At 36.4% G+C, this 16,515-nt stretch overlaps 1 protein-coding gene across 1 annotated transcript; it reads right to left on the bottom strand.

Moving 5' to 3' along the window:
• Nucleotides 1–4,001: 4,001 nt before the first annotated feature.
• Nucleotides 4,002–12,613, bottom strand: chodl (chondrolectin). Its single transcript, XM_073831070.1, has 7 exons — nt 12,319–12,613; nt 10,005–10,350; nt 9,767–9,924; nt 9,624–9,674; nt 9,452–9,538; nt 7,506–7,602; nt 4,002–5,484 (listed from the first exon to the last, which is right to left on the bottom strand). Exons 1-7 carry the CDS (start codon nt 12,392–12,394, stop codon nt 5,400–5,402), a joined length of 900 nt encoding a protein of 299 aa, XP_073687171.1. The 5' UTR covers nt 12,395–12,613; the 3' UTR covers nt 4,002–5,399.
• Between the last annotated feature and the right edge of the window lie 3,902 nt (nt 12,614–16,515).

Raw genomic sequence — 16,515 nt, forward strand, 5'->3', positions numbered from 1 at the left:
AATGTGTCTCATTTAGGGTTGCCAGGTTTTCACAACAACCCCCCCCCCCCCCCCAATCGCGTTTCGAGGGGGTCCCACGTAAAAAATTGTTTGTCAAGGTTCCCCTGGTAAAATTATTCCAGGGGATAAATGTAGTTTTTGCGGTCGCTTCAATCTGCGGCAACAGTGTTAAAGTAGCCCAATTCCTGGGGAAACTTGGCAACAGTTAAAGCGCAAAGTAAACATGAATGAACACCATAACATCTTGTTTAAACTGCAAAAAGATGTCAGTACGTGATATATTTCATTTTCAAGTCCACTGATGTTAATCTACTCTCCTGTTTGGTTTGTTTGTCAAACAAAATGGCAGATTCTGCGTTATGATTGATAGGATTGCCTGTCAATCAAACTCCATACGAAGGGTCAACTGAGAAAGCCTTGTAGAAACCAAAGACAAAATTCTGACTTTGTTCTCGAAATTCCGAGATTAAATCTCACAATTCTGATCAGAAAAACAATTTGTATATAAAGTCCATACTAGGAGATATAAACTTGCATTTGCAAGAAAAAAGTCAGAATTGTAAGATAAAATAAATACATGTTATGTAAAATGTTAAAGGGGTCATCGGATGCCCATTTTCCACAAGTTCATATGATTCTTCAGGGTCTTAATGAAAAGTCTATAATATACTTTGGTTAAAAATTCTCAATAGTAGTGTGAAAAAACACCCTTTTACCTTGTCAAAATCAGCTCTGTAAAAAATCAACTAATTTTATTGCATGGTCCTTTAAATGCAAATTAGCTCTGCTTGCCCCACCCCTCTTTGCCTGGGATGATGAGCCGTAATGTTTACTTTAGCGCAACTTGCCAACAAGCACATTATTAAGAAAGGCCATTTACAAAGATGCATAAAAAACCCTTCTAGATGATTTGTGACGTTAACTCAACAAAAAGGTAGTGGATTCTAAATTTAAACACCTCTGATTCAAGAATTCTACAGATATGTGCGTGACTGTCTACATTACTCAACGCAGCAAAAACATGTTAAAATAGAAACCAATTTGCAGAGCGCAAACCATAACACACAGGATTGTTTGCCAAATCTGCAATAAAGTGCCAATATTACAGCTTTAACTGAGGGTGCTATTGATTTTGTTTCGATTTCGTAGAACCAGGCCTGCATCGGGCAGGACATCCAAATGCAAACCTATCATTCATCGACCTCAAATATGGCTTTTCATCTGAAACATGTAAGTAGTAGCAACTTTACATGGCCCCTTAATCTAATGTTAACCTAGAAAAATCTGTGCTTTTCAAGTGTCTGTTAAATTTTTGATACAGATAAGAGTAATACGTCTTTCGAATCTGTAAAGACTCTATTTATGTGCACTCAGATCTACAACGAAACATTGTGCTTTTGTAAAATAATTAAAGCAAATAGGAGACGCTTTCTGGCATCTCTGTCTCTGAACTTGAGCGTGAAACGTCGAACTTCTACTTGTGATGGGCCCCTGTTACTCTGTTCCACTATCACCCCCTGTAATGTGGCTGTGGCAAGCTTTTGGGGCGCTTGAGCGCTTGTTAGGCTGCGTAGACAATTAAAGGCTCATTATTATGATTTATATGGTTTATTAATAAACGTGCAACAAATAGTCGACTAATGCTTAAAGGTGCCATAGAATGCATTGAAACAATATTTTAAATTGTTCTCTAAAATATACATAGAAGGTATATGACATAGGAAAGGGCAAAAAATCTCCAGAAACGGTTTTACAAGTCCATTTACAACCCTAGGATTTGTCCCTAGAATGAAATGCTCTGTTATTGCCTTATTTGGAAGGCCTGTGAATATTAATGAGGAGCTCTGCTCTGATTGGCTGTCTCACAGAGCAGCTTGCTCTCACACAGCTGTAAGGAAACACATGGAGAAAATAATATATATTTAATTACAGAGCTCTAGCCGCTTTTAAAATGTGGCTTGTTGAATCTGCCGTTTTGAATCCGAGACATTTTACTCTCACTATTGTGCGCAGTCATCTCTCTGTTTATGGGGTAGGTGAATTCTTATGTTCTGCAATATAACAGGCTACCGCTAGCATTAAGCTAACCACGTCCCTTCAGTGGCTTGCCTTATTTCCTGATGTACAGACGTTAATGATGATTGGTCTATGCAAATGTTGGGGGCGTAACTTTTAACGATCGGGAGTATTGCATAGTCGGTGTTATGTTGGAATTGACCTATTTTTCAGTGAGATTTTGCAAACACCAGATTTATATAAGAAGGAGGAAACAATGGTGTTTGAGACTCATGGTATGTCATGTCCATGTACTGAACTGTTATTATTTAACTATGCCAAGGTAAATACAGTTTTCCATTCTATGGCACCTTTAAGGGGCAGGGCGAGCAGAGCTTATTTGCATTTAAAGGAACATGCAACAGAATGAGTTGATTTTTTGCAGAGCTGATTTTGACAAGGTAAAAGGGTGTTTTTTTTTACACTTGATAATTTTTAACCAATGTATATTATAGACTTTTTATTAAGACCCTAAAGAATCATATGAACTTGTGAAAATTGGGCATTGGATGACCCCTTTAAAAGAATCAAAAAGATACTTTTAAAAAAAATGGAAAAAAATACAAAAAATATGTCAGTTAGGGTTCCAGATTTTAAATATATTAAGCTTACTAAAAATTGCTTAAGATAAACAACTACTAGTCAACCACAAAAATCTTTAGTTGAGGGTAGCCCTAATGGTAAGACAAACCAGTTTTCAATATCTAGTATCAAAACGAGTTGACACTGAAATGTGTGAGACTTCCAGTTCATTAGCTGTTTGCACTACAAACCAATGTGTTCATAATTAATATAATACATTAAAATAATATGGTAAGACACCACTTTGCACTATCAAGCATCAAAATTAGTTTGTACAGCTAAAAATATCTGGAAGTGAATCATATCAGAAGTCAGAACCATTACATTTACAAATGGCCGCACCACTTATACAGAAAAAATAAAGCATTTTACACTCTTCAACATTAAATTGATTGATGAAGTCCATCCATCATCACCAAGATTTAAAACCTCACCTGAGTGCAATTATAAACACTGATTATCATTGCCATAACCCCATTGATTAGTATTTGCCGTCTTTGACATTTAGAAGACAGCTGATTTTCAAGCTTGCTGGATGGGGTTAGGGTAAACCTCCCCATTTCCATCATAAACTAACCATATTCCAGTTCTAATAGAACGATGTGAAGAGCTGTTTGGATCTTGGTCGGGTGGAGAATGAGATGCTTGTGTTGTGTATCTCTAATAGGCTAAAATCACCCCCCTCTCCAGATGGGAAAGGGTTTGTTTCTTTAATTCTACCCTGTGCCTCTAGAGTAGTGATTACAGTCATATCTATAATTACCAGATCCTGAGTGTGTGACGTGAGTTCTCCTGTCGAAGCAGAGGACTGATTAGTTTAATTGGCTCCGTAATTAGCAGTGTGCTTTAAAGTCTATGCTGTCACTAATTGCAGACCAGGGTAAATCGCATACAAAGTACCACATCTTTTCGGTGTTAATGCGGTCCAGTTCATTTGTCTTATGTCTGGCTCTAACTCTGCCTGCCAGCTGGACCCCCTGAATGCTTTCTGATCTCCGTGTCTATTTAAATTCATGCCCACAACCGTGTTTCTCATAAACAAATACAAATGCTGTAATTGCCAGTAGGAAATCTGTAGAAATGAGCTTTGATCTGTTTTTCTTGTGAAAGAAGTGAGAAGCAGAGATAAGAAACTTAATAATGTTAATGCTATTCATATTCAATATCTTCTAATCACATTGAGAGTTGTTTATCGATAACAACCTACATGCTTTTTGATCCGTGATGAATCACAAAACTGATTTCAAAATAAATCGTCACTCAAAAGACTTTAAGTTCTTGTTTTTGTTTGTGATTAAGCATTTAAGTGGTGCTACATAGAGATTGTACATGATTTTAAAGTCATAAAAACATACTAAAACATCTTCAGAATTAAATATTTTTAATCCATTGTACACGTTCGATTCCTGTCTGAAAAATATAAAAAGTATTAACAGCACATTTTAAATTCAAACACACACGCTCACAGAAACACATCTTTCTGTACATCCAGACGTCTGACTAATTTCGTTACCTGATACAATATCACTATGATGCAAACCAGTTTAATAATTTATAGCATTGATATTTTCTATATGCAGTATTGTAAAAGGAGATGATAAAATATTCACATGCAAAAACTGCGTATTTAACAGTGGCAGCTTAAAGCAGCTTTGCAGTCACATCATACAAAAAATATGTACATTTTTAATGAATTCATCTGTTTTTATGACAACGTCCTCATAAGCTGCAGAGCACAGTCACTACATAAGCCAATGATCGCATGTTTCAAAATAAATCTTTTGCTATTAAATTATCAATTGTATACACACAACTATTGTGCCATCATTGGCAATGCATGAGAAATGTTTGAGATTAAATAAGACGCTCACTTCTTGAATGAGACACAAATGACTCTAATTCTCTACAAACCCGTCTTTTATGCTCTTTAGTGATTAATTTTTAACTGTGTCACTAGTTTGTGTGACCTTATTCGCTGTCAGAAAGGAACACGTAATTCTTCTTTTTATCAGGTTCCAACTTGTACTTGTTTTAATTACAGTAATTTAATTGCTCACTGTGTTTGGTGCCAATTAGTATTCACCCTCCCTAAGCAGCCCTCAGTACCTTCAGGTTAGACATTATCTGACAAGAAATATGAAATGGGAGAAAACAGAAAACTCATAGACTTCAAGGGATGTTTACCTAAATTACTCACCCTTGTTGTTCCAAACCTGTAAGACCTTTGTTCATCTTTGGAACACAAATTAAGATATTTTTTATGAAATTCGAGACATAGACAGCATTGCAACTACTACATTCAAAGCCCAGAAAAAAATCCATCACATTTTAGTGAACTTGGACTATTTCAACAATGTCCTTACTACCTTTCTAGGCCTTGAACATTGTAGTAACGTTGCTGTCTATGCAGGGACAGAAAGCTTTCAGATTTCTTAAAAAATATCTTAATTTGTCTTCTAAAGATGAACGAAGGTCTTAAAGGTTTGGAACGACCTGAGGGTGAGTAATTAATGACAGACTTTTCATTTTTGGGTGAACTATCCCTTTAAGAAATTGTGAGAGGCTGAGTAGCAGCTCTAAGCACAACATTTGTACAGAAATGTAAAGTAATGTGTTTGTAACCGCTCTGTCAGTGTTGCACATTTTAGCTAGTATTATTAAATCACAGACTAAACTATCCACCGGACGAGCATGTTGCTGATCAAGCAACATAGGTGACAAAGCCAGAAAATAGGAGCTGCTTGAACCGTGGAGATGATTCTTTAAACCTCCATGCCACTGTCTATCTTGGGCGTCTTGGAGATCCAGAGAGTTGATTGGTTAACGCTCGTTTTGGTCCGTGGTTTACTGTTAAAAAAAATAAAAATGTATTAAATAAAATTTAATAAAAAGTTATTCATTAATTTATTTAATTAAGTAATAAAAAAATAATTCATACAGTTTTGGAATGATATGAGGGTGAGTTGATGATGGAAAATGTTTCATTTTTAATGAAATATGTACCCTCTATGAGTAGATGTGTTAATACAGTATATGGGCTATTCTACAGAATTGGTCCAAAGTCAGAGTTGGAAACGTCTTGAAAAAAAACATTGTCTTCCACAAAATTTGTATGTACAGTATGCAAATTGTATAATATCTAAGGTACACATTTCTGTAATAGTGCTAAAATTCTCATATTGTATTTTCAGAAAGTTTTTAAAAATATTTGTCTTTTCCCCAAATTTGTCACTACCGAAACACACACACACACACACACACACACACACACACACACACACACACACACACAAAGTTAAGGATTCCTTAAGGTTTCCTTAAGGTTACACAGATTTTTCAGACTTTTGAACACATTTACCTTAAAATGATGATACCTATCGACTCAGCATGTAGCTATGAGAGAGAGGGACACAGGAATATTTCCTGATCGTAAATGTAGGGATGTAGTTTAAATCAGTCTCAGCCAATGGACTAAAACATACACTGTTTCGGTAGTGACATGAAAATGCTGAACACATTTTTCAAAGTTTTATCATTTACAAAGTATAAGAATATATAAAGTAATATATAAATATATAGAATATATAAAATAAATATATATTTTAAACTTCACTTACTTTGTAAAAGAATCAAAAAGATACTTTCAAAAACAACAATGGAAAAACTACAAAAAATATGTCAATATAATTTTCATAAGTTGAAATTTAGAAATTAGGGTTTGGGAAAGCCACCACCCAATTGAAAGTACCCAAAAAATGATGATTTTAAATATATTAAGCTTACTAATATTTTAAATATTATTGTGGGTTTTTTATAGTTAATAGAAGGATCTTAGTAAATATCAAAGATTTGAATACTTAAATGCTTTTTAAATGTGTTTTTTGGTGGGACAGTAGTTTTTGTAGAATGGCCCATATACATCCATAAACAAGCCGATTTCCCCATGTAAATCTCTATGTCGCCTTTGATATTTCCATAATTCGTTGAGTTTTACAGGGATAGTTTTATAGCACAACGCATTAAAAGGTATGCACAATAAGCAGACTAAAGCAAAGCAGCTGTTATGTGACTACTACTGTCTTATGATCGTATTCAATCACGAGAACAAGTGGCAAACATCGTAAAGCAGAGAAGCATCATCTGTTAAGGAGTTAAGACGTTTATCCAAAAGCTTTGAACTCGCTCCAAGAAGCCTTTTACCGAATAGAGCGCGCTCAGTCATTGCCAGTGATTAAATGCATTGTCTGAAGATCCCCTCGTCTGCCACAGTGATCGGAAATATGTTAAAAAGACATCACTCTGTGGGAGCGTCAGCCGTATAAACATAATAAATTACACAAATAAGCCACCACATCATGTCTTGCCAAGCATGGGCCAAGGGTTAAAGGCAGATGAACTGTGTTTCGTGCTCTATCCTGAGGGGCGGGAGCGGAGGACGGGAACGTCTTGCTTCAGCAGTTCCCTTCCATTCGGGATATTGATGGGAATAGAAGTCGAGTTGGACTCTGTCTCCAGTGCAATGTGATGTGATGCGGCAGGCAAACCCCTCCCCCTTCAAATATGCCAAATGCCTGCTATAATAACTGTGTTGAATGTGATTAGTACCGTCTAAGATGTTTTGCTGGGCACAGTTATAAACAGCTGAATCTAATTAATCACGGTAAATCCTCTGGGTTAGCAAGAAAAATGGAGGATGGTGTCAGATCTCGGCTAGTGAGCTGAAAACTTGATTAATCAAGACGCAGAGGCTGTTAGCGAGACACTGACTTCCTGATGTGTCGCCGTATTTGGATGATACTGTGCATAATAGGACAGCGCATTAGCATTAGTCTGACAGCGTTTACAGTGATTTGATCTTAATGGCTCACCTCTTGCTCAACATCTGGAAACAGCACGTTCCTGAAGCCACCAGGATCAGCAAGAGGAGAGGGATGGTAGGGATAATCACGTAGATTAGCAGCATACCTGGGAAAGAGGAAAAAAAACACTGACTACATTTGCATACAGGCGTTTATTATGAGTTAAAGGAATTCTGGATTCAATACAAGTGACTGAATCAATGGACAGAATTTGTGATGTAATATCGATTACAGAAAACACTTTTTAGAAGATTTAAAGCAGAAATGTGTAACAGAAATGTGTAAAATGTGTATCTCTTATGTATGATGACTGTTTCCACATCTAAATACTTTTTTTTTTTTAAAGTTAACTTAAATGCCTTTTACATCTTGCAATTCTCTCGCAATGTCAGTTATAAAGGTGAATTTTAAAAGAAAAGACTGAATTACGAATAAAAGTTTATATCTCTCAATTCTGTCTATTTTCTCAAAATTGCGAGCTAACATTTTGTAATTCTGAAATTATTTTGAAATATAAACTCGCAACGTGAGTTATAAAGTCAAGTTTTAAAGAGAAAAAAGACTTTAAATCTCGCAATTCTGTCTTTTTTTCTCAAAATTGCGAGAAAAAACTTGCAATTCTGACTTCTTTTTTCTCCGAATTTTGAGATATCAACTTGCAATGTGATTTATAAAGTCTATTGTGAAATGTTATTACAATGTTATTACAACTGTTTTGTATTTTATTACAGTTTAAAATGCAATTTTTCCTATGATGACACAGCTGAATTTTCAGCAGCCATCACTTTAGTTTTCAGTGTCACATTATATGTGACCCTGGACCACAAAACCAGTCATAAGGGTACATTTTTAAATTGAGATTTATACATAATCTGAAAGATGAATAAATAAGATTTGAAAATCTGGAATCTGAGGGTGCAAAAAAATCAAAATACTGAGAAAATCGCCTTTAAAGTTGTCCAGATGAAGTAGCAATGCATATTACTAATCAAAAATATTACTAATCTAAAATGCAATGCATTACTAATCTAAAATGCAATGCATTACTAATCTTAAATGCAATGCATATTACTAATCAAAAATAAAATAATATTTGGCCGAGATATAACTATTGGAAAATCTGGAATCTGAGGGTGCAAAAAAATCTAAATAATGAGAAAATCACCTTTAAAGTTGTCCAAATGAAGTTCTTAGCAATGCATATTACTAATCAACACTTAAGTTTTTATATATTTATGGTGATATATTTACAAAATATCTTCATGGAACATGATCTTTACTTAATATCCTAATGGTTTTGGCATAAAAGAAAAATCAATAATTTTGACCTATACAATGTATTTCTGGCTATTGCTACAAATATACCTGTGCTACTTACGACTGGTTTTGTGGTCCAGGGGCACACATGCTTTAATTCTAATACGCTGATTAGTCCTTGAGTCACTCTTAATTAATTAGTATTAATGTTTTTTTTATAATTATTATTATCAATATTTTGGTGGAAACTGTGATACGTTTTTTCAAGATTCTCTGATGAATTGAATGTTCAAAAGAAGCATTTATTTGAAATAGAAATCTTGGTAACACTTTACAATAAGGTTAATCAGTTAGTACTTTAGAACTAACATGAACAAACAATGAATGACTGTATTATGAATTAAAAAAATGTTCTGACCCCAAACTTTTGAACAGTACTGTTCATAATAGTTAATGTACATTACTTTTCAAACGTTTGGGGTCAGTAAGATTTTTTATATATATATATATATATATATATTTGTGTACAGTATTATTTGATCTTTAAAACAAATGAATAATCATTACTTTTTAAAAGAAAAGGAAGAAGTCTAAATTCATTTTTCTGGTAATCAACAATATACCACAAATGCTGTCGATTGAGCTTAACTTGTATTGAACACTAAATAATTCTTTAAGAATTTAAAATCTAATGTTACTTGAGGGCCCTGGCATTATAAGTTGAGGGTTCTCGTCTTGATCGACAGCCGATGTTCTCCTCTCCTCCTGTTCTTCTGAGGAAAGATCTGAAGGGCAGATTAACAGATTAGCGTCAACACTTCTGTAAATCTTCAAGTCAAATGATGACGGATTTGACACCTGGGTGCTTACCAACATCAGGCCCTCCAGGCGTGTCGCTCTGCACTTTTACCAGGTAACTTTCTGCTCAGAACATAATAAACATTGTAAGCTAAACCACTTGCATTCAGGTTAATCAGGTCACTTTTGACAGTAATCTCAAAAAGTTCACCAACCTGGCTCATACTTGCAGATGAAATTGTGCTTCATATTGCACCTGTCATCATTCCACTGATAAAGATATGGCCCACCAGGCCCAGCCAGAGCTGTAGGCTGGTGATACATCACCACGCAAGCTTCTCCTCCGCAGGATGGTTCATCAGCATACCAGTTTCTGTAAAAAAAAAAAATTTTATGACTGCTTTATGATGTAAATCTCTGCTTTGAACAGGCCCCAGATTAATCACACCTTACTTAAACTGTGAGACACTTCCGTCTGTCCACCTGTACAGGTTAGGACACGAGGCGAAGCTGCCAGGCTCCTGTGCTGTCTCATCCTCCACGCGTGTCAACCCGATCCAGAAGTCTCCATCTGTGATGCCTGACCCGCTGGAAGCACCGGAGGTAGTGGAGACGCTGAGTTCCCGCAGAAGATGTTCGATGTGCTTCTGCTCTGCTGTGTTTTCAATGCTCAGCAATGAACCGCCATCCATTTCACACGCATGCTGAGCCTCCCAGAATGCAACACGACTCGACACATCCCTGAAGTAAGCGATCTTATAGCACGGCTGCTCAGGACTGCCCTGACACACTGTCTGACCTGAAAACACAAAATTCATACAATATTTCCTGTTCTCATATGATATTTGCTCCAATAGAGTGCAAGATAGACTGGATGTTTAAAGGATGCTTAGATAAATATTGCAAAAGGCTTGCAAGCTAATAGGGGAAAATGCATGGAATTATTATTAAATCATAAACAAAGCACTTCCATTATAGAAAACACTTAAGATACACTGATAGCCCCAGCGAAGAGAACTGTGATTAATACACAGACTGTTAAAAGTCTAATAATAACATTAGCTCTCTGCCCGGGAGGTACTTTAAATAATTGCTTGGTCCAGATCTGCTATATCATCAATCTGAGCCCAGTAATGGGCCGGGTTTAACTGGGGGGAAACTGGACTCAGCATTTTCTCAACCAGCTTCCTTAGCTTTCTTCCTCAATTCCCGTCTGTGTGGCACAGTTTTATTCCTTCCAGCATTACCGTTCTGGCAGTTCCGCTCTCCAAAACCGCCACTTTCTTTTCACCTTTGTTAAAACCCCCGATCTCATCATAAAGAACTGCTCAACTGATTTTAATTACCCTTGGTGCAGCCTTTTAATTTACATGTGGATAACTAATATTTTTCGTCTCTAGCCATGTCTCTCATTTTCTCATTTTTTTTCTTTCATAATCATTTACTTTTTTCATCCCATCGCTTTATTAAGAGATGTTTTGAAGAGTTTTAAGAATGATCTTCAGGACAAATCATCTTTGGGGAAGAGAAAAACTATGAGCTGATCTGTCAGATTCATAATGCTTTTTCGAGATACTTATATATAATATAAATTAAAGTCGCAGATGAGAATGGGCTCTTAAAAGCATTTTGGAAAATTATGCAATTATGCAAGTTTATTTCACATCTAACAGTTGTTATTTATGATTGCTGCAGAGAAAATCATCATGAGAATTTATACAGATGGAAAAAAAAGATTTTATCAAAACTACTGAAAGCAAATATAACTTTTTTAAACACACAAATGCTTTTAATACACACTATTGGTGTGATAATCGGTATAAAATAATGCTTAAAGACACAATTCATCCACAATTAAAATATTTGTAATTAATCATCCTTATCCTTGTGCCAAACATATACAGTCAAACCAAAACGTATTCAGACACTCGCAACATTTATGACAGTTTATTCACTATAGTTTAGAAAATGGTAATAAAATATGACAAGAACTCAGAGTTAAACTGTTTCATATTGATAACGTCAGATAACGTTGATAGAAAGGTGAATATGTAATGGATTACAATAAACCAAAAATTCAGACAACTGTTATTATGACAGTATCTACACAAGTATTAATATTTTGTTGATCAATTACCAAGCAATGCTCAATTTTGTTCAGTCTGTGGTGTAAAAAGGTTGCATTAGCAATTAAAGAAAAAACACTTAAGCAAAACATGGTCAGGTCAAAGCATCTGAATAAATTTTGGTCCCAAATTTGTATCAGTTTTACTGGTAGTCCACTGTATGAAGAATTTTTGGGTATAATATGTCACAGCTACTTTATTTGGCTATCCTCAATTACATAAATGAACTATAGTGTCCTGCACCCACTAGTAAAAAAAAAATCAAAAATTATATCTGGTGTTTGGTTTGACTGTATGACTTTCTTCAGTGGAACACAAAAGATGATGTAAAGGAGAATGGCTTTGAATGGTTTTGGTCACTATTCACTTTCTCCATACAGTGAAAGCGAATGGTAACATCTCCTTTCTACCTAACAAATAAAGTCATACAGGTTTTAAAAACAGTCTGAGGATGACTAAATGATGATATTTTTGGCTGAACTGTCCATTTAAACTTTAATAACGTTACCTACGTCATTAAAATCCGGCGAGCACCATTTTACCACAAATAACCGAATATTTTGATACATCCTCACTGACTTTAATTCTGAGAGAAATTCTATGAATGAAAATACCTTCATACTAAAGAAATTAAAACTTACCGCTCACAACTCTCGCCCCACGGCTGTAAGAGACCAGGAAAGTCAAAGCACAAAGGATTCCGATTGCTGTGCGCATTCTCGCGTGTTTCACTTGAGCAGATGATGGAGTGAACTTCAAACAGACTTGTACCAGTCAGGCGGCTTTTTTAACGTTTATTGGGGAAGTCTCTTCTTCATAGTGTTCAAAGACATGATTTCCAGCGAGCTGGTCTGACACTCTGAAAAGCGTCTCTGAATTCTGGAAGGAGAGAGAGAGTGACACGCGCCTCCACTCGCGAACGCGCGGCTGCTCCACTTCAATGATGTTTCCCGGCTGTACTGCAGGTAATCGAACAGGGCGCAGATGTCCATCACCTCCTTTATTAAGTGCAACACACGTCCCAGGGTCGACACGCATTCTCTAGTTATAAGGTGGATGACGGGGCAGGTCACAAACACTTGTTTTTTTAGTGTATAAAATGATTTAAGCGTGATTGGGTCAATGGTTGAGGTGAAAACAGCCTTGAATAATATGCATCCAATTTAAACCAAAAAGACGCAGCTGAATTATTATAGGCCTCTGTTTATAAGAGTGAACCAAAATTGATAGTATACAGACTTGGATATTGTATTTCAAACTTGTTAATATAACGCAATCATGCTGCCATATAAACAGATAAATTTGTGTCCGTTTCATTTATGACCTATGGCAGGGATCACCAAATCTGGACCTCGAGATCCATTTTCCTGCAGAGTTTAGCTCTTACCCTAATCAAACACACCTGAGCATGCTAATCAAGGTCTTCAGGATCATTAGAGAATAACAGGTAGGTGAGTGTGATCAGGGTTGGAGCTAAACTCTGCAGCGCATTGGACCTCCAGGGTAAGATTTGGGGAAGCCTGACCTATGGTATAGGTAGGCAACATTATAGACAAGTGACATTTTAAATTTTGAACAAATTTAATGTTATTTGTTTATGTTTATAGGTTCAACGAGCCAAATTCAACTGAAATCCTTATAAGTACCCTCAGTTGTATCAAGTGATCCTGTAAAGTTTTATCTAAGCTAGTTATTGAGGACTGGACGATCAACAACTGGGCTGGTTTTAGCTGGTCAGCAGGCTGGATTTAGAGGGGGTTTGGCCACTTTTCCAGGCTGGTCTAAGATGGTCAGGCTGGGAGACCACCAGCTAAAACCAGCCTGGCCAGGCTGGGAGACCAGCTAAAACCAGCTACTTCCAGCCTAAACCAGCTAAGACCAGCCAACCAGCCTAGGCTGGTTTTAGCTGTTTTTTTTTTTAGCAGGGTGGATAATACATATTCAGCAGGTCACTAGATGGTTTTTGCATTGAGCCTTGGTGACCCTGTTGGGGTTTATATTGGCAACAATGACCGTCTAATTGTACATTATCCTGGTTATTTCACCACTATAAGTAAGGACAACTGAGGGACACATATGCAACTATTACAGAAGATTGAAATACTCACTGATGCTTCAGGAGGAAACATGGTGCATTAAGAAAACTTATTGAAATTGAAGATCATGGTAAATTCAACCTATTTTGTTCTCTGGGAAACATGTTGATATCTTCTGTAGCTTCTGAAGGGCAGTAGTAAAAAAAAAGAGATATTTAGGCAAAATAAGAAAAATGTACACATCTTCATTCAGTTCCAAAGTTGTCACCCCTAGTTCTTAATGCATTGTTCTTAATGCACTGAAGCATCAGTGAGCATTTGAACCTTCTGTAATAGTTGCATGAGTCCCTCATTGTGAAAAGATGGATCTCAAAATCATACAGACATTGTTGAAAAGGGTTTAAATACACAAAAAATGCTGAAAAACCACATAATTTGTGGGACCTGAAGGATTTTTCTTTCGTTTAACTGTTCAACACAAACAAGGGACTCAATGACAATTGACTATCACTAAACAAAAAACACAGCTGTGGATCATTCATTCCTTTCGAAAAGGGTAATTTTTATAAATTCAACTACTATTTTTTCTTGTGGACTATATGTAAATGTATTTTATGTAAAATATCTTATTCAGGTAGGTACTACATAATAAATAACAAACATTTTGTATGATCCCTCTTATTTTGATAAAATAATCAACATTTTGCAGATTCTGCAAGGTGTATGTAAACTTTTGAATTCAACTGTATACAAGTGAACATTATTACATTTCATTTAAAGGATAATACATATTCAGCAGGTCACTAGATGGTCTTTGCATTAAGTCTGGATGACCCTTTTAGGGTTTATTTTGTGATAATGACAGTCTAATTGTGCTTTATCCTGGTTATTGCACTGCTATAAATGACATAAATACTGATTTGAAATTATTATAGAAAGGCTGCAAGAGATGACTTATTTTACTATTGTAAAAAACAGTTTAGAAATAATTACACACAATTTTTGACCCCAGAATGCTTTAATTGGTCAATCAGAATCAAGGATTACCATTTTAGAAACAAAACAAAGTGAATTAGGACTGACAGCAAAATTATGTGAACGCATAAATAGATCCCGTTTCCCATCAGACCTCCCATTAACAAAATCATCTCTTCTCAGCTGACACGCTTCATCTCAGTTATCCGTCTCTCTTTACTTTTAAAAAGTAGTTTTTTCCTCATAGAGGATCACATGGTTTCCCTGACTGCCTCTTCGTGGTTCTGATCCATGAGCTGAATATCGGAGGGAGGTTTTCATATTGTCCTCAAACACGTTTCTCTGTATGATAACTAATTATGTTGTCAAAGCGAGACGTCAGCTTTGTCCGCGGATTGATCTGTTCATCCTGCAGAGCGGAGCCTTGCCGATCCGAAGGCTGTTAACTGAGCTGTAATATGCATCGACGCAAAAATGCTATTACTTAATTTGCTGTTCCCAATCGATTACTTATTTCCCACTGAAAATGCCATTCTGCTGCTTGAGTGTTCGATAACGACACCGAGATATTCTGTGACACATTATCAATAAAAAGGCAACTGCGTTATTACCAGGACCCTTGTCAGCGGAGGTATTAAGAAGATCTGGCAGGAAGCACAGACAGCAGAGAAGAGAAAGGAAATGTCAGGCAATCACGAAAAACGAGGAAGCTGAGTGCACTACCGGCCAGCTTGCAGAAAGAACGTCTTAACTGGGCCAGAGGAATGGGGTAGTGCTGATTTTGCAAGCCCGGACAATGGGCCCAGTCTGCAAGCTCTGCCAGAACATCACATAACTCTCCGCTCTCATCATCTGCTTCTCGCTGTTTCTCTCCCTCTCTGTCTTGTCTTCTTTTCAGATCAAGCATCAAAGTCACACTGAGTTCATTCTATCAGTGCGCTTAATTGCCTAGAAGTAATCAGCGGCATCAGGTTTGGGGCATGCATGCTTCACATTAAAGGAATGAACTGCGCTTTCCTGAAAAGAGGTGGATCCAAAAGGATCTAATGTTATTGCTTTGTGTCGACAGATGCTGCGACCCTTTTTAAGAGATTGGCTTTAAACGTATTCACGTTTTTTGTGACACTTTTAAGTTGGAACTCTATTGGAAATCTGACTAGCAGCCGAATGTTTCATTAGAACACTTGTACTGTTCATTCATGCCACTTTAGGGTGACCTGACCTATGAACTTTGACCCCATGAACATATTTCCTCATTAGCATGTACTCTTACTGTCAAAACAACGTGTCAATGGGTTGTTAAGTCTCAAAGCGTATTGGTTCCACTGGTATTACAGTACCTAAAAATAAGCTTGGTTTTAATTGAAATAATAATCCTATGAGTGGATTATTTCTGAGCAATCATAAAATGTAGATTGCTTTAGTGTCTTAAAACAGAAAAATCCATTGAAGGCATATTAAGTCTGGTATTGACTTATTTCATCACTTTTCCTTCTAGGTTCCTTCAAATGGAGGTCTCTAAAGAGGACAAGAGGGAAAACTCAAGCTGTGAAAAATGACGTAGGGTGAAAGACACCATCCCATCATGGCTCACCCCACCACAGATGTATGAGGAGCCCCTAAAGCCTTCTGGGTAAATGAGAACAAGCTCTTTGCTGATTGGATTAAAGCCTACGGTTTGGTGATGTGAGATTAAGGGAACATTAAAGAGAGGGATCCATTTAGGAGTCTCTGTGTTCAAATCTATACGTGTATATTCCGTCTCCAATAACTCATAGCTGATAATTGACCCGTATCATCTTTTGCCATAATTCACTTCTGGGATAT

The sequence above is a fragment of the Garra rufa genome, chromosome 24 (genome assembly GCF_049309525.1).
Source record: "Garra rufa chromosome 24, GarRuf1.0, whole genome shotgun sequence".
Taxonomy (NCBI): domain Eukaryota; kingdom Metazoa; phylum Chordata; class Actinopteri; order Cypriniformes; family Cyprinidae; genus Garra; species Garra rufa.